General features: G+C 52.8%; 1 protein-coding gene across 1 annotated transcript in view; it reads left to right on the plus strand.

Annotated features, from left to right (window-relative positions):
- The window catches only part of LOC137310094 (retinoic acid receptor RXR-alpha-like), an 85,790-nt gene that overhangs the window by 34,401 nt on the left and 28,746 nt on the right, over positions 1-22,643 (plus strand). Inside the window, exons 3-4 of the mRNA XM_067978049.1 lie at positions 1,141-1,320; positions 11,764-11,933. Of these exons, the coding sequence (XP_067834150.1) occupies positions 1,141-1,320; positions 11,764-11,933 (350 nt within the window). The remainder of the gene's footprint in view (positions 1-1,140; positions 1,321-11,763; positions 11,934-22,643) is intronic.

Consider the following 22,643-nt stretch of genomic DNA (forward strand, 5'->3'; position numbering starts at 1 on the left):
GCCGGTCACTCTCGCCGCGCGTGTGGCCGGTCACTCTCGCCGCGCGTGTGGCCGGTCACTCTCGCCGCGCGTGTGGCCGGTCACTCTCGCCGCGCGTGTGGCCGGTCACTCTCGCCGCGCGTGTGGCCGGTCACTCTCGCCGCGCGTGTGGCCGGTCACTCTCGCCGCGCGTGTGGCCGGTCACTCTCGCCGCGCGTGTGGCCGGTCACTCTCGCCGCGCGTGTGGCCGGTCACTCTCGCCGCGCGTGTGGCCGGTCACTCTCGCCGCGCGTGTGGCCGGTCACTCTCGCCGCGCGTGTGGCCGGTCACTCTCGCCGCGCGTGTGGCCGGTCACTCTCGCCGCGCGTGTGGCCGGTCACTCTCGCCGCGCGTGTGGCCGGTCACTCTCGCCGCGCGTGTGGCCGGTCACTCTCGCCGCGCGTGTGGCCGGTCACTCTCGCCGCGCGTGTGGCCGGTCACTCTCGCCGCGCGTGTGGCCGGTCACTCTCGCCGCGCGTGTGGCCGGTCACTCTCGCCGCGCGTGTGGCCGGTCACTCTCGCGTGTCATTGCTGTGCACCAGCACCATGTGAATTAATTTATTACCGATTGAGCGTGTTAGGGTGCTCGAGGGATGGGTTTCGATGGGCTGAATGGTCTTTTCGTGCCTTTGACAGGTTGATAATTCTACCTGCAGGTATTTTTGTCGTGAACTTTAGTTTCCTTATACCTCTGACTCTCCCGGTTTTTCCCTAACGCTCCTTTCATTGTGATCAGAATATTGAAGGGCTGATTTTCTGACATTACTGTGAGTGGGCGCCTCGTCCCCTGTTAGTGCGCTCTGACCCACATTTACCATGTACGCTCCCAGGGGCGAAACTCCCACCAGGAGTCTGTTGGGGAAAACCCCTTTTATGCTCATCTGTCAACATCTGTGATCCCCGTTTTGTGCTCTATAATGGACTTGCGCTTTCTCGATCGGCCGTGGCGGTGACTCCGGGCGCAGGGCGGTGACCTGAGGCAGTGATCTCCTTTCCCTGTTTCGCTCCCTCTCTGGATAGATTAGGGTTGGTGGTGGTGAGTTTATGTTGTTCTTGTACACATTGTGAAAACACCCAGTAACAAGAAGAACAATTTAACAATAGTTTTCCCCCCCTCTGCAGGCAAACATTACGGCGTTTACAGCTGTGAAGGTTGCAAAGGCTTCTTCAAACGCACGGTGCGCAAAGACCTTACCTACACTTGCCGCGACAACAAGGACTGTATGATCGACAAGCGCCAGCGTAACCGGTGCCAATACTGCCGCTACCAGAAGTGTCTTGCTATGGGGATGAAGCGGGAAGGTATGGGCGCAGACTTCAGAGGTGTGTCTAGTTAGGCTAAGGGACGTGTGCGGGTCTCGCTCTGCGGAGGCTCTTGGTGACGTGCAGCTCTATTACAGAATAAACAACACTGGAATCACGCTCCCAGCTCCAGGGTGTGACCTGTTCTATTGGTTTATTTTGCCTTTCACCTTCCTCTATATCCACTGCGAGCCCCACTGGCACTCAGGGACGGGGTGGGGGGGGGACAATAATAGACTCTATGATTTCCTCGGCCTTCTGCTACCCCAGCCATGGAGACCGGGCCGTCACACTGTGAGGGTCGGCAGGCTAATCGCTGGTGGGATGTCAGCTCAATCTTATCCTCACCCAAAGTCCAGTAGGGGTCATGGGTCAGGAGCAGTAACTCTGGTTGATTTCCCCTCTCTCTAGCCCAGGGGTCACTGGACAGTGATCAGGAGCAGGAACCCTGGCTGATTTCCCCTCTCTCTAGCCCAGGGGTCATTGAGATCAGCTGTACCACTGCTAACTCACGGGGTCTGGAACCGGTGATCTCCCACTCCGTGTCTCTCAGTCCCACACCGGGCGGTGATCTCCCGCTCCGTGTCTCTCAGTCCCACACCGGGCGGTGATCTCCCGCTCCGTGTCTCTCGGTCCCACACCGGGCGGTGATCTCCCGCTCCGTGTCTCTCAATCCCACACCGGGCGGTGATCTCCCGCTCCGTGTCTCTCAATCCCACACCGGGCGGTGATCTCCCGCTCCTTGTCTCTCAGTCCCACACCGGGCGGTGATCTCCCGCTCCGCGTCTCTCAGTCCCACACCGGGCGGTGATCTCCCGCTCCGCGTCTCTCAGTCCCACACCGGGCGGTGATCTCCCGCTCCGTGTCTCTCAGTCCCACACCGGGCGGTGATCTCCCGCTCCGTGTCTCTCAATCCCACACCGGGCGGTGATCTCCCGCTCCGCGTCTCTCGGTCCCACACCGGGCGGTGATCTCCCGCTCCGTGTCTCTCGGTCCCACACCGGGCGGTGATCTCCCGCTCCTTGTCTCTCAGTCCCACACCGGGCGGTGATCTCCCGCCCCGCGTCTCTCAGTCCCACACCGGGCGGTGATCTCCCGCTCCGTGTCTCTCGGTCCCACACCGGGCGGTGATCTCCCGCTCCGTGTCTCTCAATCCCACACCGGGCGGTGATCTCCCGCTCCGTGTCTCTCAATCCCACACCGGGCGGTGATCTCCCGCTCCGTGTCTCTCAATCCCACACCGGGCGGTGATCTCCCGCTCCGCGTCTCCCGGTCCCACACCGGGCGGTGATCTCCCGCTCCGTGTCTCTCAGTCCCACACCGGGCGGTGATCTCCCGCTCCGCGGGGCTCAGGTGTCTGTGCCTGGCCTGGCTCCATCCAACCGAGGGTCTGTCCTCGGCCTCCAGCTCCATCTAACGTTCACCAAAGGAAAAAGGTTACAAGTGATTCATTGGAGGAAGACTGTGTTTACTGAGCCGCTGGCCAATGACCATGGCTGCACTGCAGCTCCAGCCTGATTTCTAATTGATGTCCTGCCCACCTGGAGCAGTGAGGTCTCCCTCGGTCAGTGTACCCCCAGTAATGGAGAACCCCTCTCCAGGTGATGGCAGTAATGTCCCCACACTTGGCCTTTAATCAGTGTGGAAATTATCCAGAATTTACAAACAAAATTCCCCAAATATTGCTAACATTTGAAAAGTGAAATATTGATAAACAGTGTCGTAAGTCAGAACGAGGATCACAGGCAGGGGGGTAGGACTGGCACTCGCTCCGAGTGCCCCTTGTGTGGTTTACTGACAGTGAACTCATTCGGTAATTGCGCTGCTGTCCCAATCGCTGATGCACAGAGAGGCTCTCGTACCAAGTAATGGCGATGTTGGCTGTAACAATGGTGTGTGCAAGTTGTCATTGTTCAAGGTGAACAGTGAGGCTCTGTGTTTAAAATCATAATCCATTCAGAATCTCTTTCAGTTGATTGGAGTTATTCATTTTTAAGGCATGTGTCTTGATAACCTGATTTAATGATTGATTGTTAACCCCTTGATGTCTGGTAACATGCTTACAGCGAAGGAAAGAGATGATTGCATTGTGCATTGAACTCATCCCGTTTAATTCCAGCAGAGCTACATCACTGCTGACATTTTAACTGAGATGAGTGGCTGATCCCAACACAGGCGTTTGAGGAGGAGGCTTCTGATTGGTTCGGTTATCTCAGCCCCAGGCATTTGAATCTGCACTAAGTGCATTCTGGCCACGTACATAACCTAACTCTTCCGAACTATTTCTGAAGGGGCTTTGCAGCTTTCAGTCTCTGCACTGCCTCCCCATCCCATAACCCGGCCAGAGGGGACCTTGTATGTCTTTCTATAAATGAACTGTACAATGTTACATCGCCGAAAAGTCATTTGGCCCATCAAGTCTGTGAATCACAGAATCTTAGAGCACAGAAGGAGGCCATTCTGCCCATCATGCATGTGCCAGCTCTTTGAAAGAGCTATCCAATTAGTCTTACTTCCATGCTCTTTCTCTGTAGCCCTGTGACTTTTCTCCCCTTCAAATGTATATGCAACTCCCTTTTGAAAGTTATTATTGAATCTGCTCCCACCGCCCTTTCAGGCAGTGAATTCCAGATCATAACAACTCACTGCATAAAAACATTTCTCCTCATCTTCCCTCTTTTTTTTGCCAATTATCTTAAATCTGTGTCCTCTGGTTACTGACCCTTCTGCCACTGGAAACAGTTTTTCCTTAATTACTCTCTCAAAACCCTTCATGATTTTGAACACCTCTATTAAATCTCCCCTTAACCTTCTCTGCTCTAAGGAGAACAATCCCAGCTTCTCCAGTCTCTCCACATAACTGAAGTCTCTCATCCCTGGTACCATTCCAGTAAATCTCCTCTGCACCCTCTCTAAGGCCTTGACATCCTTCCTAAAATGTGGTGCCCAGAATTGAACACAATACTCCAGCTGTGTGCTGGTATTTTTCCCACAGGAGACACCGAGTCCAATCCTGCTCTCCTGAAAGCTCCCCATACCCTTTAATATTCCTCTTTCTCCAGCAACTTTCTGACTCCCTTTTAAAAGAATCAATGGACGCAGGATTGCAGAAACTCAGAATAGCTGCAAAACAGAAAACAAAGAGTAGGGGTTAAAGGTAGTTACTCAGACTGGTAAAAGGTGGGAAGTGGTGTTCCACAGGGATCAGTGCTGGGACCACTGTTGTTCACAATTTACATCAACGATTTGGACTCAGGAATCGGAAGTACAATTTCAAAATTTGTGGACGACACCAAATTGGGGACATAGTTAATACCGAGGAGGAGTGCGACAAAATACAGGAAGACATTAATAAACTTGCAGAATGAAAGTGTAATTGGCAAATTAATTTCATTATAGATAAGTGTGAGGTGGTACATTTTAGTAGGAATAATGAGTAGGCCACATACTGCTTGGAAAATAAGAGTCTAAATGGAGTAGAGGAGCAGAGGGATTTAGGGTTACAGATACACAAGTCACTAAAAGTAGCTTAATAAGACCATTTAAAAAAAAAAGCAAACCAAGGACTGGGGTTCATTTCTAGAGGGATAGGAACATAGGAACAGGAGTAGGCCATTCAGCCCCTTGTGCCTGCTCTGTCATTTGATAAGATCATGGCTGATCTGTGATCTAACTCCATATACCTGCCTTTGGCCCATATCCTTTAATACCTTTGGTTGCCAAAAAGCTATCTATCTCACATTTAAATTTAGCAATTGAGCTAGTATCAATTGCCGTTTGCGGAAGAGAGTTCCAAACTTCTACAACCCTTTGTGTGTAGAAATGTTTTCTAATCTCGCTCCTGAAAGGTCTGGCTCTAATTTTTAGACTGTGCCCCCTACTCCTAAAATCCCCAGCCAGCGGAAATAGTTTCTCTCTATCCACCCTATCTGTTCCCCTTATCTGTAGGGATAGAATTGAAAAGCAGGGAAGTTATGTTAAACTTGTATAGAACCTTGGTTAGACCACACTTGGAGTGCTGTGCACAGTTCTGGACTCCATATTATAAAAAGGATATAGAGGCACTGGAGAAGGTACAAAAATGATTTACAGGGATGATACCAGAAATTAGGTTATACCTGTCAGGAAAGATTAAACTGGCTGGGGGCCTTTTTCTGTAGAAAAGAGAAGCCTGAGAGGTGACCTGATAGAGGTCTTCAAGATAATGAAAGTATTTGATAGGGTAGACGTAGAGAAAATGTTTCCACTTGTGGGAGAGACAGAACTAGGGGCTATAAATATAAGATAGTTACTAACAAACCCAATAAGGAATTCAGGAGAAACTTCTTTACCCAGAGAGCGGTGAGAATGTGGAACTCGCTCCCACAAGGAGTAGTCGAGGTGAATAGTGTGGATAAATTTAAGGAGAAGCTCGATAAACACATGAGGGAGAAAGGAATAGAAGGATATGCTGATAGGGTGAGATGAAGTAGGGAGGGAGGAGGCTCGTGTGGAGCATAAACACCGGGATAGACCAGTTGGGCCGAGTGGCCTGTTTCTGTGCTGTACATTCTTTGTAACCGGGTGTTGGAAGGTGGGATTAGAATGGGCACCTGGTTGTTCTTCGAGCCGGCGCGGACACGATGGGCCGAATGGCCCCCTTCTGTGCTGTATCTTTTCTTTGGTTCTTCTATGGTTCTTTGTAATAGGTTTGTGTTTTTAAGACTGGTAATTAAATCATCGCTGGTGTTTAAAAAGGTTTGGTGGAGAAATGTTATAATGAATGTTATAATATGCTTTCTCTGACTTGGTCCATGGAAGAATCTGCTGCTGTAACAGGGAACTGGTTGGTATTCTGGGGTAAACGATCTTCTCCATCAAACCCATCAGATGAGGTCAGAATCGGACTGTGATACTTTCCATGGTTGAGAAGCCCGACAACATTCACTGTTTTGGCTCATGAAATTTGGCCAGTTGGGTGAGGTGCCCGGGGGTGGGAGGCATTGCCCGTGGAGCCCGTCCCTCAGCGAGAGTCCGCGCCCTGTGGGGGGTGGGGAGAATTGTAGTGACCAGCATTACTGTGGTAGCATAGACGCGGAGGTAGGGCTGGGAGAGGGAGCGGAGATTGACCGGAGCTGATCAAACCTGTGTGCATCGGATTAAAACTCTTTGCATTTTTTAATTGAGATTAATTTGCAAAATGGATTAATTAAGGAGCCAAATAGAGGAACGACAGTCTTATCCTGATCCAATCATAACAAGCCTTGGGAAATCCGTCCGTGTTTCATCAGGAGAACAATTTGGAGACATTATTTATATAAAAGTCAGTGTTTGCTAGTTTGGGGCCAGGGCTCTGGAATCGAGCGAGCTGCACAGAGGCAGTGTGGCACACGGGGAGAGGGGGGGCAGCGCGCAGGGCGAGGGCGGGGCGGGGAGAGGGGGGCAGAGGTGAGCATGCAGAGGGGATGTTGCCGGATATTAATGAAGGAGCAGCAAGCTGCAGTGTTCGTTCCCGTCGAGTTGCTAGGAACCTGGTGAGAGAGGGGAGGCAGCCAACGCCTGCAGTAGAAGCAGCTTCCTGTGTCGGGCTGTCCTGTGCCTACCAGCACGTATCAGTAATCAACACAGGAAACCAGGAGGCAGCCAGCAAGGGAGGGGGGGCGGTGCAAAACCATCGAGGAATCCCCAGCAGAGGGGCCAGGGATCCTGCTGCAAGGGGGAGGCTTTTGGCAGAAGTCCCTCGGATAGAAACAGGGCTCTGAAGTAGCGTGAAAGTTGCCTGTAATCTGGGAGCGCGTTGAGAGAAGCATCTGATTATCACCCCTGTATAACACACAGCCACGGTTTGCTATTGTCTCACAACATCCTTACATACTTCCATGTAGAATTAATGATTTTGAAATGCAGTGACTGTTATGTAGGTAAATGTAGCAGCTGTTTTGTGCACAAAATCCATCACCAGATCTGTTTGTTTTTTGTGGTAATGGTTGAGGGAGGCATTGGCCAGGATTCTGGGAGAACTCCCCTGCGGTTCTTCGAATACTGTCACAGGAGCTTTAACATTCATCTGAGTTACAGCAACAGGTAGAAATGGCCTCGGATTAACGTCTCAACCAGAGAATTAGCCCCCGGACTGTACACCGCTCCCTGGGGAGTAGTAGCATTGCTGGGGAGGGGAGGGGAGGGTCCGCGCGGACCGGGGGGGAGGGGAGGGTCCGCGCGGACCGGGGGGGGGGGGAGGGGAGGGTCTGCGCGGACCGGGGGGAGGGGAGGGGAGGGTCCGCACGGACCGGGGGGGAGGGGAGGGGAGGGGAGGGTCCGCGCGGACCGGAGGGGAGGGGAGGGTCCGCGCGGACCGGAGGGGAGGGGAGGGGAGGGTCCGCGCGGACCGGGGGGAGGGGAGGGGAGGGTCCGCGCGGACCGGGGGGAGGGGAGGGGAGGGTCCGCGCGGACCGGGGGGGAGGGTCCGCGCGGACCGGAGGGGAGGGGAGGGTCCGCGCGGACCAGGGGGAGGGGAGGGGAGGGTCCGGGGGGAGGGGAGAGGCAGTGAGTCGGGGGGATGCTGGATGTCTCCACAGCTGGCGATGGAGCAGTGTTTGGTGACCCCTGGGAGAGGTTGTAAACTGTATGTGGGATGAGAGACGCAGCAGTGAAGTTGCCTCTTCAGTCTGCACAGACCGACTGTAGGGAGATGTGGTGAGGCTCTGCCCCTGCATTGATCCCGTGTGAAGCCCACAGCAGTCGATCTGCAGCGGGTTACTCGCCACTTGGACGCAGACTTTGGGACCTCCAGCAACTGCCACGTTTCTCTCGGGACCTGGACACTGGGTGTTCAATCAGGGCGTTCATTCACGGGATGCTGTGGGAGCTGTGGAAAGTGCTGTCATTGTGAATTGCTGCTCCCAGCTCTCCGTGATCCTCACTGTCTGGGGGATGTTCTCGATTCCTGTCTCGAGGCTTTAGGCCCTACAATTAGACAGATTGTTTCCCTGAGGCGTGCTGCTTGCCCTGGCTGAGACTGAAAAAAAAACCCTTGTGATAAGGTTTAATCTGTTAATCTGTTAATTTTGTTACCTCCAGACTTGACTATTCCAATTCTCTCCTGGTCGGCCTCCCATCTTCCACCCTCCGTAAACTTCAGCTCATCCAAAACTCTGCCCCCTGTATCCTAACTCGCACCAAGTCCCGTTCACCCATCACCCCCTGTGCTCGCTGACCTACATTGGCTCCCGGTCCGGAACACCTCGATTTTGAAATTCTCTTCCTTGTGTTCAAATCCCTCTATGGCCTCGCCCCCTCCCTATATCTCTGTAACTTCCTCCAGCCCCACAACCCTCCGAGATCTCTGCGCTCCTCCAATTCCTGCTTCTTGCACATCCCCAATTTTAATCGCTCAAAGTGCCTTCAGCTGCCTCGGCCCTAAGCTCTGGAATTCCCTCCCTAAACCTCCCCACCTCTCTCTCCTCTTTTTAAGATGCTCCTTAAAACCTACCTCTTTGACCGAGCTTTTGGTCACCTGACCTAATATCTCCTGATGTGGCTCGGGGTCAAATTTTGACTGATTACGCACCTGTGAAGCACATTGGGACGTTAAAGGCGCTATATAAATGCAAGTTGTTGGGGTACAGTACTGGTGGGTACAGTATTGGTGGGTACAGGTCTGTCACTGTATAACACTAGGGTACAGTACTGGTGGGTACAGGTCTGTCACTGTATAACACTAGGGTACAGTACTGGTGGGTACAGGTCTGTCACTGTATAACACTGGGGTACAGTACTGGTGGGTACAGGTCTGTCACTGTATAACACTGGGGTACAGTACTGGTGGGTACAGGTCTGTCACTGTATAACACGGGTACAGTACTGGTGGGTACAGGTCTGTCACTGTATAACACTGGGGTACAGTACTGGTGGGTACAGGTCTGTCACTGTATAACACTGGGGTACAGTACTGGTGGGTACAGGTCTGTCACTGTATAACACTGGGGTACAGTACTGGTGGGTACAGGTCTGTCACTGTATAACACTGGGGTACAGTACTGGTGGGTACAGGTCTGTCACTGTATAACACTGGGGTATAGTACTGGTGGGTACAGGTCTGTCACTGTATAACACTGGGGTACAGTACTGGTGGGTACAGGTCTGTCACTGTATAACACTGGGGTACAGTACTGGTGGGTACAGGTCTGTCACTGTATAACACTGGGGTACAGTACTGGTGGGTACAGGTCTGTCACTGTATAACACTGGGGTACAGTACTGGTGGGTACAGGTCTGTCACTGTATAACACTGGGGTACAGTACTGGTGGGTACAGGTCTGTCACTGTATAACACTGGGGTACAGTACTGGTGGGTACAGGTCTGTCACTGTATAACACTGGGGTACAGTACTGGTGGGTACAGGTCTGTCACTGTATAACACTGGGGTACAGTACTGGTGGGTACAGGTCTGTCACTGTATAACACTGGGGTACAGTACTGGTGGGTACAGGTCTGTCACTGTATAATACTGGGGTACAGTACTGGTGGGTACAGGTCTGTCACTGTATAACACTGGGGTACAGTACTGGGGGTACAGGTCTGTCACTGTATAACACTGGAGTACAGTACTGGGGGTACAGGTCTGTCACTGTATAACACTGGGGTACAGTACTGGTGGGTACAGGTCTGTCACTGTATAACACTGGGGTACAGTACTGGTGGGTACAGGTCTGTCACTGTATAACACTGGGGTACAGTACTGGTGGGTACAGGTCTGTCACTGTGTAACACTGGGGTACAGTACTGGTGGGTACAGGTCTGTCACTGTGTAACACTGGGGTACAGTACTGGGGGTACAGGTCTATCACTGTATAACACTGGGGTACAGTACTGGGGGGACAGGTCTGTCACTGTATAACACTAGGGTACAGTACTGGGGGGTACAGGTCTGTCCCTGTATAACACTGGGGTACAGTACTGGTGGGTACAGGTCTGTCACTGTATAACACTGGGGTACAGTACTGGTGGGTACAGGTCTGTCACTGTATAATACTGGGGTACAGTACTGGTGGGTACAGGTCTGTCACTGTATAACACTGGGGTACAGTACTGGTGGGTACAGGTCTGTCACTGTGTAACACTGGGGTACAGTACTGGGGGGTACAGGTCTGTCCCTGTATAACACTGGGGTACAGTACTGGTGGGTACAGGTCTGTCCCTGTATAACACTGGGGTACAGTACTGGGGGGACAGGTCTGTCACTGTATAACACTGGGGTACAGTACTGGGGGGACAGGTCTGTCACTGTATAACACTGGGGTACAGTACTGGGGGGACAGGTCTGTCACTGTACTGTTATTATTGAATCTGCTCCCACCGCCCTTTCAGGCAGCGCATTCCAGATCAGAACTCACTGCTTAAAAACATTTCTACTCATCTCCCCTCTGGTTCTTTTCCCAATTACCTTAAATCTGTGTCCTCTGGTTACCGACCCTCCTATCACTGGAAACAGTTTCTCCTCATTTACTCTTATCAAAAATCCTCATGATTTTGAATACCTCTATTAAATCTCCCCTTAACCGTCTCTGCTCTAAGGTGGATCAGCTTCTCCAGCCTCTCCATATAACTGAAGTTCCTCATCCATGGTACTATTCTTAAATCTCCTCTAAGGCCTTGACATTCTTACTAAAATGTGGTGCCCAGAATTGGCCGGGAGTTAACCAGCTGAGGCCTAACCAGTGTTTTATGAAGGTTCAACATAACTTCCTTGCTTTTGTACTCTATGCCTTTATTTATAAAGATCCGGTATGCTCTTTTTTTTAATGGCTTTACCAACTTGTCCTGCCACTTTCAAAGATTTATGTATGTGAACCCCCAGATCTCTCTGTTCCTGCACCCCCTTTAATATTGAATTGTTTAATTTGAATGTCTGTCTGGGACACTGGGCCTTCTCGCTGTGTTTTAGCGCTGAGCTGCCTTGTCTGTTTTCTGGAGAGGGTTGGATTCTAACGTTGCATTTTCCTGTTAACAGAGGGTGCAGTTGCTGCTCCTTCCTGCACTGCATTCTGAGGACTAGATGGCAGGGCCCAGTCTATGCTAAGATCTCAGCTGGAACAGCGGGAGGGGCACTACAGCTGGCGTAAGTTCCCCTGGGTCAGGGAGGGGAGGATCAGCCCGGCTTCATGCTCCTGATCAAGGTCGGGCTAGGCTATGATGCCTCTGCAGTTGAATATGCCCACCAGAGGGTGCCCGGCAACTGTGGAACCCACACCCCAGCTCAAGGCAGCGCCTTCAATAGGGAGAATGGGGCAAAAAAAAGATTTTAAAATAAACCCCACAGCAGCCTGGGGTGCGACACAGGCAAGAGAGGGCAGTGTTTCTGAAATGTGATTGTTTATGTGAGTTGTTTCCACAGTCGGGAGGAGTTTTCTTGCATGATGTTGAGCTGGGCCCTCAACAATTCTCCATGTTCTCGCCTGCAGCTGTACAAGAGGAGAGACAGCGGGGTAAGGACAGGAATGAGAACGAGGTGGAGTCGACGAGCAGCGCCAATGAGGACATGCCAGTGGAGAAGATCGTGGAGGCGGAGCTGGCCGTCGAACCCAAGACCGAGACTTACATCGACTCCAACCTCGGCATGGGCAGCAGTTCGGTGAGTGCCCGCACCACACGACAATACGCCCCAGTGCCCGCACTACACTGCAGGGCAACACGTCCCAGTGCCCGCACTGCACTGCAGGGCAACACGTCCCAGTGCCCGCACTGCACTGCAGGGCAACACGTCCCAGTGCCCGCACTGCACTGCAGGGCAACACGTCCCAGTGCCCGCACTGCACTGCAGGGCAACACGTCCCAGTGCCCGCACTGCACTGCAGGGCAACACGTCCCAGTGCCCGCACTGCACTGCAGGGCAACACGTCCCAGTGCCCGCACTGCACTGCAGGGCAACACGTCCCAGTGCCCGCACTGCACTGCAGGGCAACACGTCCCAGTGCCCGCACTGCACTGCAGGGCAACACGTCCCAGTGCCCGCACTGCACTGCAGGGCAACACGTCCCAGTGCCCGCACTGCACTGCAGGGCAACACGTCCCAGTGCCCGCACCGCACTGCAGGGCAACACTGCCCGCACTGCACTGCAGGGCAACGCGTCCCAGTGCCCGCACTGCACTGCAGGGCAACGCGTCCCAGTGCCCGCACTGCACTGCAGGGCAACGCGTCCCAGTGCCCGCACCGCACTGCAGGGCAACACGTCCCTCTGCCCGCACTGCACTGCAGGGCAACACACCCCACTGCCCGCACTGCACTGCAGGGCAACACGTCCCAGTGCCCGCACTGCACTGCAGGGCAACACGTCCAAGTGCCCGCACTGCACTGCAGGGCAACACGTCCCAGTGCCCGCACCACATGACAATACGTCCCAGTGCCCGCACCACACGACAATACGTCCCAGTGCCCGCACCACACGACAATACGTCCCAGTGCCCGCACCAAACGACAATACATCCCAGTGCCCGCACCGCACTGCAGGGCAACACGTCCCACTGCCCACACCGCACTGCAGGGCAACACACCCCAGTGCCCGCACCGCACTGCAGGGCAACACGTCCCAGTGCCCGGCCGCACTGCAGGGCAACACGTCCCAGTGCCCGGCCGCACTGCAGGGCAACACGTCCCAGTGCCCGCACCGCACGGCAGGGCAACACGTCCCAGTGCCCACCCCTCTTCTCAATTACTGTTTGTTGTTAACGTTCTGCAGGTTATGAAATGTTACGTTTGTGTTTTCAACGGTTTGAGATCTCCCTGTCCCTCCCTAGGTCATGAGCTGATTGGGTTCCAGTGGTTAGGCTGTGCACTGGCCTGCAGCAACGCCCCACTTTCTCCAGACCACCACTTCCCTCAACCCCTGCCCCTGCCCCGTCATGCGCCCCAACATGCTGCTTCTCCAGGATGAGCAGAAATTACCTCCAGTTAAATATTGGGAAGACCGAAGCCATTGTCTTTGGTCCTCGCCACAAACTCCGTTCCCTGGCCACCGACTCCATCCCTCTCCCTGGCCACTGACTCCATCCCTCTCCCTGGCCACTGACTCCATCCCTCTCCCTGGCCACTGACTCCATCCCTCTCCCTGGCCACTGTCTGAGGCTAAACCAGACCGTTCGCAACTATTTGACCCTGAGATGAGTTTCTGACCCCATATCCGCTCCATCACCAAGACCGCCTACTTCCACCTCCATAATATCACCACTCTCTGTTCCACCTCAGCTCATCTGCTGCTGAAACCTCATCCATGCTTTTGTCACCTCTACTCTTGACTATTCCAATGCTCTCCTGGACGGCCTCCCATCTTCCATCCCCCATAAACTTGAGCTCATCCAAAACTCTGCTGCCCGTATCCTAACCCGCACCAAGTCCTGTATCTAACCCTGTACCTGCCCCGGGAGTGTTTGATAGGACAGTGTAGAGGGAGCTTTACTCTGTATCTAACCCTGTACCTGCCCTGGGAGCAAAGAAGTTATGATGAACCTTTATAAAACACTGGTTTGGCCACAACTGGAGTATTGTGTCCAGTTCTGGGCACCGCACTTTAAGAAAGATGTGAAAGCCTTAGAGAGGGTGCAGAAAAGATTTACTAGAATGATTCCAGGGATGAGGGACTTTAGTTACGTGGATAGACTGGAGAAGCTGGGGTTGTTCTCCTTGGAACAGAGAAGGTTGAGAGGAGATTTGATCGAGGTGTTCAAAATCATGAAGGGTCTAGACAGAGTAGATAGAGAGAAACTGTTCCCATTGGCAGAAGGGTCAAGAACCAGAGGACATAGATTTAAGGTGATTGGCAAAAGAAGCAAAGGTGACATGAGGAAAAACTTTTTTATGCTGCGAGTGGTTGTGATCAGGAAAGCACTGCCCGAGGGGGTGGTGGAGGCAGATTCAATCATGGCCTTCAAAAGGGAACTGGATAAGTACTTGAAAGGAAAAAATTGCAGGGCTACGGGGATAGGGCGGGGGAGTGGGACTGGCTGGACATGATGGGCCTAATGGCCTCCTTCCGTGCTGTAACCTTTCTATGATGGGACAGTGTAGAGGGAGCTTTACTCTGTATCTCACCCATGCTGTACCTGCCCTGGGAGTGTTTGATGGGACAGTGTAGAGGGAGCTTTACTCTGTATCTAACCCATGCTGTACCTGCCCTGGGAGTGTTTGATGGGACAGTGTAGAGGGAGCTTTACTCTGTATCTAAACCGTGCTGTACCTGCCCTGGGAGTGTTTGATGGGTCAATGTAGAGGGAGCTTTACTCTGTATCTAACCCATGCTGTACCTGCCCTGGGAGTGTTTGATGGGACAGTGTAGAGGGAGCTTTACTCTGTGTGTAGCCCTCAACCTGCCCTGGGAGTGTTTGATTCCCCATCATAAAATCTCTCAGCCTGTTGAGCACCAAGTTCATCTTTTTATGAAACCTGCAGCAATATGGTTGTGTTGACCTTGGGCTGCAGTGAGCTTTATCTGAGCACGACAAGGAACAGATATTAGAGGTTGTTAGTGTAATTTTTCTGCTTCGATTGGCACAGTCTGTGTGATGCCTTGAGCTGGCAGGCTGTGCCCGTCACTTGCTGTGAGTCTCTGGCCTTTCTCTGTTGCTGGGCTCCGAGACAACCTCTGAAGTTCTCAGCCTCCAGTGTTAGCCCGGGGAGTTGCCGAGAGTGGGGTGACTTTAGAGACTATACTCAGAAACCTGGTAGAGACAGTGTAGGGGCTGGGGGCACTGTAGATGCGGTCAGTAATTGAAGGAAACACCTGTCAATTTGCTCCGTGAGGTCTCTGTCCTGCACCAGTGACTGGAGGCTGGACAATCCTGTTCTGTCTTTGTGTCACCCTGTCTGTGTGTGTGTGTGTGTGTGTGTGTGTGTGTGTGTGTGTGCTCTCTCTCTCTCTCCCTCCCCCCTCTGTCTCTGTCTCTGTCTCTCTCTTCCCACCCTCCCCCCTGTCTGTCTCTCTCTCCCTCCCCCCTGTCTGTCTCTCTCTCCCTCCCCCCTGTCTGTCTGTCTCTCCCTCCCCCCTGTCTGTCTCTGTCTCTGTCTCTCTCTCTTTCCCCTCCCCCTCTGTCTGTCTCTCTATCGCTCCCCCCTCTGTCTGTCTCTCTATCGCTCCCCCCTCTGTCTGTCTCTCTATCGCTCCCCCCTCTGTCTGTCTCTCTATCGCTCCCCCCTCTGTCTGTCTCTCTATCGCTCCCCCCTCTGTCTGTCTCTCTATCGCTCCCCCCTCTGTCTGTCTCTCTATCGCTCCCCCCTCTGTCTGTCTCTCTATTGCTCCCCCCCTCTGTTTGTGTCTCTCTCTATCGGTTCCCTCCCCCCTGTCTCTCTCTGTCTCACTCCCCCCCTTTTTTTATTCATTCATGGGATGTGGGCGTCGCTGGCGAGGCCGGCATTTATTGCCCATCCCTAATTGCCCTTGAGAAGGTGGTGGTGAGCCGCCTTCTTGAACCGCTGCAGTCCGTGTGGTGAAGGTTCTCCCACAGTGCCGTTAGGAAGGGAGTTCCAGGATTTTGACCCAGCGACGATGAAGGAACGGTGATATATTTCCAAGTCGGGATGGTGTGTGACTTGGAGGGGAACGTGCAGGTGGTGTTGTTCCCATGTGCCTGCTGCTCTTGTCCTTGTAGGTGGTAGAGGTCGCGGGTTTGGGAGGTGCTGTCGAAGAAGCCTTGGCGAGTTGCTGCAGTGCATCCTGTGGATGGTGCACACTGCAGCCACAGTGCGCCGGTGGTGAAGGGAGTGAATGTTAAGGGTGGTGGATGGGGTGCCAATCAAGCGGGCTGCTTTGTCCTGGATGGTGTCGAGCTTCTTGAGTGTTGTTGGAGCTGCACTCATCCAGGCAAGTGGAGAGTATTCCATCACACTCCTGACTTGTGCCTTGTAGATAGTGGAAAGGCTTTGGGGAGTCAGGAGGTGAGTCACTCGCCGCAGAATACCCAGCCTCTGACCTGCTCTCGTAGCCACAGTATTTACGTGGCTGGTCCAGTTAAGTTTCTGGTCAATGGTCTCTGTCTCTCGCTCTCTCGCTCTGTTTTTCTGTCTCTCGCTCTGTTTTTCCGTCTCTCGCTCTGTTTTTCCGTCTCTCGCTCTGTTTTTCCGTCTCTCGCTCTGTTTTTCCGTCATTCGCTCTGTTTTTCCGTCTCTCGCTCTGTTTTTCCGTCTCTCGCTCTGTTTTTCCGTCTCTCGCTCTGTTTTTCCGTCTCTCGCTCTGTTTTTCCGTCTCTCGCTCTGTTTTTCCGTCTCTCGCTCTGTTTTTCCGTCTCTCGCTCTGTTTTTCCGTCTCTCGCTCTCTCGCTCTGTTTTTCCGTCTCTCGCTCTGTTTTACCGGCTCTCGCTCTCTCGCTCTGTTTTTCCGTCTCTCGCTCTGTTTTTCCGTCTCTCGCTCTGTTTTTCCGTCTCTCGCTCTGTTTTTCCGTCTCTCGCTCTGTTTTTCCGTCTCTCGCTCTGTTTTTCTGTCTCTCGCTCTCTCGCTCTGTTTTTCTGTCTCTCGCGCTGTCGCTCTGTTTTTCCGTCTCTCGCTCTGTTTTTCCGTCTCTCGCTCTGTTTTTCCGTCTCTCGCTCTGTTTTTCCGTCTCTCGCTCTGTTTTTCCGTCTCTCGCTCTGTTTTTCCGTCTCTCGCTCTGTTTTTCCGTCTCTCGCTCTGTTTTTCCGTCTCTCGCTCTGTTTTTCCGTCTCTCGCTCTTTTTCCGTCTCTCGCTCTGTTTTTCCATCTCTCGCTCTGTTTTTCCGTCTCTCGCTCTCTCGCTCTGTTTCTCCGTCTCTCGCTCTCTCGCTCTGTTTTTCCGTCTCTCGCTCTCTCGCTCTGTTTTTCCGTCTCTCGCTCTCTCGCTCTGTTTTTCCGTCTCTCGCTCTGTTTTTCCGCCTCTCGCTCTGTTTTTCCGCCTCTCGCTCTGTTTTTCCGTCTCTCGCGCTCTCTTTCCGTCTCTCGCTCTCTCTTTCCGTCTCTCGCTCTGTTTTTCCGTCTCTCGCTCTGTTTTTCCGTCTCTCGCTCTGTTTTTCCGTCTCTCGCTCTGTTTTTCCGTCTCTCGCTCTGTTTTTCCGTCTCTCGCTCTGTTTTTCCGTCTCTCGCTCTGTTTTTCCGTCTCTCGCTCTGTTTTTCCGTCTCTCGCTCTGTTTTTCCGTCTCTCGCTCTGTTTTTCCGTCTCTCGCTCTGTTTTTCCGTCTCTCGCTCTGTTTTTCCGTCTCTCGCTCTGTTTTTCCGTCTCTCGCTCTGTTTTTCCGTCTCTCGCTCTGTTTTTCCGTCTCTCGCTCTGTTTTTCCGTCTCTCGCTCTGTTTTTCCGTCTCTCGCTCTGTTTTTCCGTCTCTCGCTCTGTTTTTCCGTCTCTCGCTCTGTTTTTCCGTCTCTCGCTCTGTTTTTCCGTCTCTCGCTCTGTTTTTCCGCCTCTCGCTCTGTTTTTCCGCCTCTCGCTCTCTCGCTCTGTTTTTCTGTCTCTCGCTCTGTTTTTCCGTCTCTCGCTCTCTCGCTCTGTTTTTCCGCCTCTCGCTCTGTTTTTCCGTCTCTCGCTCTCTCGCTCTGTTTCTCCGTCTCTCGCTCTCTCGCTCTGTTTTTCCGTCTCTCGCGCTCTCGCTCTGTTTTTCCGTCTCTCGCTCTGTTTTTCCTTCTCTCGCTCTGTTTTTCCGTCTCTCGCTCTGTTTTTCCGTCTCTCGCTCTGTTTTTCCGTCTCTCGCTCTGTTTTTCCGTCTCTCGCTCTGTTTTTCCGTCTCTCGCTCTGTTTTTCCGTCTCTCGCTCTGTTTTTCCGTCTCTCGCTCTGTTTTTCCCTCTTTCGCTCTGTTCTTCCGTCTCTCGCTCTGTTTTTCCGTCTCTCGCTCTGTTTTTCCGCCTCTCGCTCTGTTTTTCCGTCTCTCGCTCTGTTTTTCTGTCTCTCGCTCTGTTTTTCCGTCTCTCGCTCTGTTTTTCCGCCTCTCGCGCTCTCGCTCTGTTTTTCCGTCTCTCGCTCTCTCGCTCTGTTTTTCTGTCTCTCGCTCTGTTTTTCCGTCTCTCGCTCTCTCGCTCTGTTTTTCCGTCTCTCGCTCTGTTTTTCCGTCTCTCGCTCTGTTTTTCCGTCTCTCGCTCTCTCGCTCTGTTTTTACGTCTCTCGCTCTGTTTTTCCGTCTCTCGCTCTGTTTTTCCGTCTCTCGCTCTGTTTTTCCGTCTCTCGCTCTGTTTTTCCGTCTCTCGCTCTGTTTTTCCGTCTCTCGCTCTGTTTTTCCGTCTCTCGCTCTGTTTTTCCGTCTCTCGCTCTGTTTTTCCGCCTCTCGCTCTGTTTTTCCGCCTCTCGCTCTCTCGCTCTGTTTTTCTGTCTCTCGCTCTGTTTTTCTGTCTCTCGCTCTGTCTTTCCGTCTCTCGCTCTCTCGCTCTGTTTTTCCGCCTCTCGCTCTGTTTTTCCGTCTCTCGCTCTCTCGCTCTGTTTCTCCGTCTCTCGCTCTCTCGCTCTGTTTTTCCGTCTCTCGCGCTCTCGCTCTGTTTTTCCGTCTCTCGCTCTGTTTTTCCGTCTCTCGCTCTGTTTTTCCGTCTCTCGCTCTGTTTTTCCGTCTCTCGCTCTGTTTTTCCGTCTCTCGCTCTGTTTTTCCGTCTCTCGCTCTGTTTTTCCCTCTTTCGCTCTGTTTTTCCGTCTCTCGCTCTGTTTTTCCGTCTCTCGCTCTGTTTTTCTGTCTCTCGCTCTGTTTTTCCGCCTCTCGCTCTCTCGCTCTGTTTTTCCGCCTCTCGCTCTGTTTTTCCGTCTCTCGCTCTGTTTTTCTGTCTCTCGCTCTGTTTTTCCGCCTCTCGCTCTGTTTTTCCGTCTCTCGCTCTGTTTTTCTGTCTCTCGCTCTGTTTTTCTGTCTCTCGCTCTGTCTTTCCGTCTCTCGCTCTCTCGCTCTGTTTTTCCGCCTCTCGCTCTGTTTTTCCGTCTCTCGCTCTCTCGCTCTGTTTCTCCGTCTCTCGCTCTCTCGCTCTGTTTTTCCGTCTCTCGCTCTGTTTTTCCGTCTCTCGCTCTGTTTTTCCGTCTCTCGCTCTGTTTTTCCGTCTCTCGCTCTGTTTTTCCGTCTCTCGCTCTGTTTTTCCGTCTCTCGCTCTGTTTTTCCGTCTCTCGCTCTGTTTTTCCGTCTCTCGCTCTGTTTTTCCGTCTCTCGCTCTGTTTTTCCCTCTCTCGCTCTGTTTTTCCCTCTCTCGCTCTGTTTTTCCGTCTCTCGCTCTGTTTTTCTGTCTCTCGCTCTGTTTTTCCGCCTCTCGCTCTCTCGCTCTGTTTTTCCGCCTCTCGCTCTCTCTCTCTGTTTTTCCGTCTCTCGCTCTGTTTTTCTGTCTCTCGCTCTGTTTTTCCGCCTCTCGCTCTCTCGCTCTGTTTCTCCGTCTCTCGCTCTCTCGCTCTGTTTTTCCGTCTCTCGCTCTCTCGCTCTGTTTCTCCGTCTCTCGCTCTCTCGCTCTCTCTTTCCGTCTCTCGCTCTCTCTTTCCGTCTCTCGCTCTGTTTTTCCGCCTCTCGCTCTGTTTTTCCGTCTCTCGCTCTGTTTTTCCGTCTCTCGCTCTGTTTTTCCGCCTCTCGCTCTGTTTTTCCGTCTCTCGCTCTGTTTTTCCGCCTCTCGCTCTCTCGCTCTGTTTTTCCGCCTCTCGCTCTCTCGCTCTGTTTTTCCGTCTCTCGCTCTCTCGCTCTGTTTTTCTGTCTCTCGCTCTGTTTTTCCGTCTCTCGCTCTGTTTTTCCGTCTCTCGCTCTCTCGCTCTGTTTCTCCGTCTCTCGCTCTCTCGCTCTCTCTTTCCGTCTCTCGCTCTCTCTTTCCGTCTCTCGCTCTGTTTTTCCGCCTCTCGCTCTGTTTTTCCGTCTCTCGCTCTGTTTTTCCGTCTCTCGCTCTGTTTTTCCGCCTCTCGCTCTGTTTTTCCGTCTCTCGCTCTGTTTTTCCGCCTCTCGCTCTCTCGCTCTGTTTTTCCGCCTCTCGCTCTCTCGCTCTGTTTTTCCGTCTCTCGCTCTCTCGCTCTGTTTTTCCGTCTCTCGCTCTGTTTTTCCGTCTCTCGCTCTGTTTTTCCGTCTCTCGCTCTGTTTTTCCGTCTCTCGCTCTGTTTTTCCGTCTCTCGCTCTGTTTTTCCGTCTCTCGCTCTGTTTTTCCGTCTCTCGCTCTGTTTTTCCGTCTCTCGCTCTGTTTTTCCGTCTCTCGCTCTGTTTTTCCGTCTCTCGCTCTGTTTTTCCGTCTCTCGCTCTGTTTTTCCGTCTCTCGCTCTGTTTTTCCGTCTCTCGCTCTGTTTTTCCGTCTCTCGCTCTGTTTTTCCGTCTCTCGCTCTGTTTTTCCGTCTCTCGCTCTGTTTTTCCGTCTCTCGCTCTGTTTTTCCGCCTCTCGCTCTGTTTTTCCGCCTCTCGCTCTCTCGCTCTGTTTTTCTGTCTCTCGCTCTGTTTTTCCGTCTCTCGCTCTCTCGCTCTGTTTTTCCGCCTCTCGCTCTGTTTTTCCGTCTCTCGCTCTCTCGCTCTGTTTCTCCGTCTCTCGCTCTCTCGCTCTGTTTTTCCGTCTCTCGCGCTCTCGCTCTGTTTTTCCGTCTCTCGCTCTGTTTTTCCTTCTCTCGCTCTGTTTTTCCGTCTCTCGCTCTGTTTTTCCGTCTCTCGCTCTGTTTTTCCGTCTCTCGCTCTGTTTTTCCGTCTCTCGCTCTGTTTTTCCGTCTCTCGCTCTGTTTTTCCGTCTCTCGCTCTGTTTTTCCGTCTCTCGCTCTGTTTTTCCCTCTTTCGCTCTGTTCTTCCGTCTCTCGCTCTGTTTTTCCGTCTCTCGCTCTGTTTTTCCGCCTCTCGCTCTGTTTTTCCGTCTCTCGCTCTGTTTTTCTGTCTCTCGCTCTGTTTTTCCGTCTCTCGCTCTGTTTTTCCGCCTCTCGCGCTCTCGCTCTGTTTTTCCGTCTCTCGCTCTCTCGCTCTGTTTTTCTGTCTCTCGCTCTGTTTTTCCGTCTCTCGCTCTCTCGCTCTGTTTTTCCGTCTCTCGCTCTGTTTTTCCGTCTCTCGCTCTGTTTTTCCGTCTCTCGCTCTCTCGCTCTGTTTTTACGTCTCTCGCTCTGTTTTTCCGTCTCTCGCTCTGTTTTTCCGTCTCTCGCTCTGTTTTTCCGTCTCTCGCTCTGTTTTTCCGTCTCTCGCTCTGTTTTTCCGTCTCTCGCTCTGTTTTTCCGTCTCTCGCTCTGTTTTTCCGTCTCTCGCTCTGTTTTTCCGTCTCTCGCTCTGTTTTTCCGCCTCTCGCTCTGTTTTTCCGCCTCTCGCTCTCTCGCTCTGTTTTTCTGTCTCTCGCTCTGTTTTTCTGTCTCTCGCTCTGTCTTTCCGTCTCTCGCTCTCTCGCTCTGTTTTTCCGCCTCTCGCTCTGTTTTTCCGTCTCTCGCTCTCTCGCTCTGTTTCTCCGTCTCTCGCTCTCTCGCTCTGTTTTTCCGTCTCTCGCGCTCTCGCTCTGTTTTTCCGTCTCTCGCTCTGTTTTTCCGTCTCTCGCTCTGTTTTTCCGTCTCTCGCTCTGTTTTTCCGTCTCTCGCTCTGTTTTTCCGTCTCTCGCTCTGTTTTTCCCTCTTTCGCTCTGTTTTTCCGTCTCTCGCTCTGTTTTTCCGTCTCTCGCTCTGTTTTTCTGTCTCTCGCTCTGTTTTTCCGCCTCTCGCTCTCTCGCTCTGTTTTTCCGCCTCTCGCTCTGTTTTTCCGTCTCTCGCTCTGTTTTTCTGTCTCTCGCTCTGTTTTTCCGCCTCTCGCTCTGTTTTTCCGTCTCTCGCTCTGTTTTTCTGTCTCTCGCTCTGTTTTTCTGTCTCTCGCTCTGTTTTTCTGTCTCTCGCTCTGTCTTTCCGTCTCTCGCTCTCTCGCTCTGTTTTTCCGCCTCTCGCTCTGTTTTTCCGTCTCTCGCTCTCTCGCTCTGTTTCTCCGTCTCTCGCTCTCTCGCTCTGTTTTTCCGTCTCTCGCTCTGTTTTTCCGTCTCTCGCTCTGTTTTTCCGTCTCTCGCTCTGTTTTTCCGTCTCTCGCTCTGTTTTTCCGTCTCTCGCTCTGTTTTTCCGTCTCTCGCTCTGTTTTTCCGTCTCTCGCTCTGTTTTTCCGTCTCTCGCTCTGTTTTTCCCTCTCTCGCTCTGTTTTTCCCTCTCTCGCTCTGTTTTTCCGTCTCTCGCTCTGTTTTTCTGTCTCTCGCTCTGTTTTTCCGCCTCTCGCTCTCTCGCTCTGTTTTTCCGCCTCTCGCTCTCTCTCTCTGTTTTTCCGTCTCTCGCTCTGTTTTTCTGTCTCTCGCTCTGTTTTTCCGCCTCTCGCTCTCTCGCTCTGTTTCTCCGTCTCTCGCTCTCTCGCTCTGTTTTTCCGTCTCTCGCTCTCTCGCTCTGTTTCTCCGTCTCTCGCTCTCTCGCTCTCTCTTTCCGTCTCTCGCTCTCTCTTTCCGTCTCTCGCTCTGTTTTTCCGC

The sequence above is a fragment of the Heptranchias perlo genome, unplaced genomic scaffold, assembly GCF_035084215.1.
Source record: "Heptranchias perlo isolate sHepPer1 unplaced genomic scaffold, sHepPer1.hap1 HAP1_SCAFFOLD_215, whole genome shotgun sequence".
Classification (NCBI taxonomy): Eukaryota; Metazoa; Chordata; class Chondrichthyes; order Hexanchiformes; family Hexanchidae; genus Heptranchias; species Heptranchias perlo.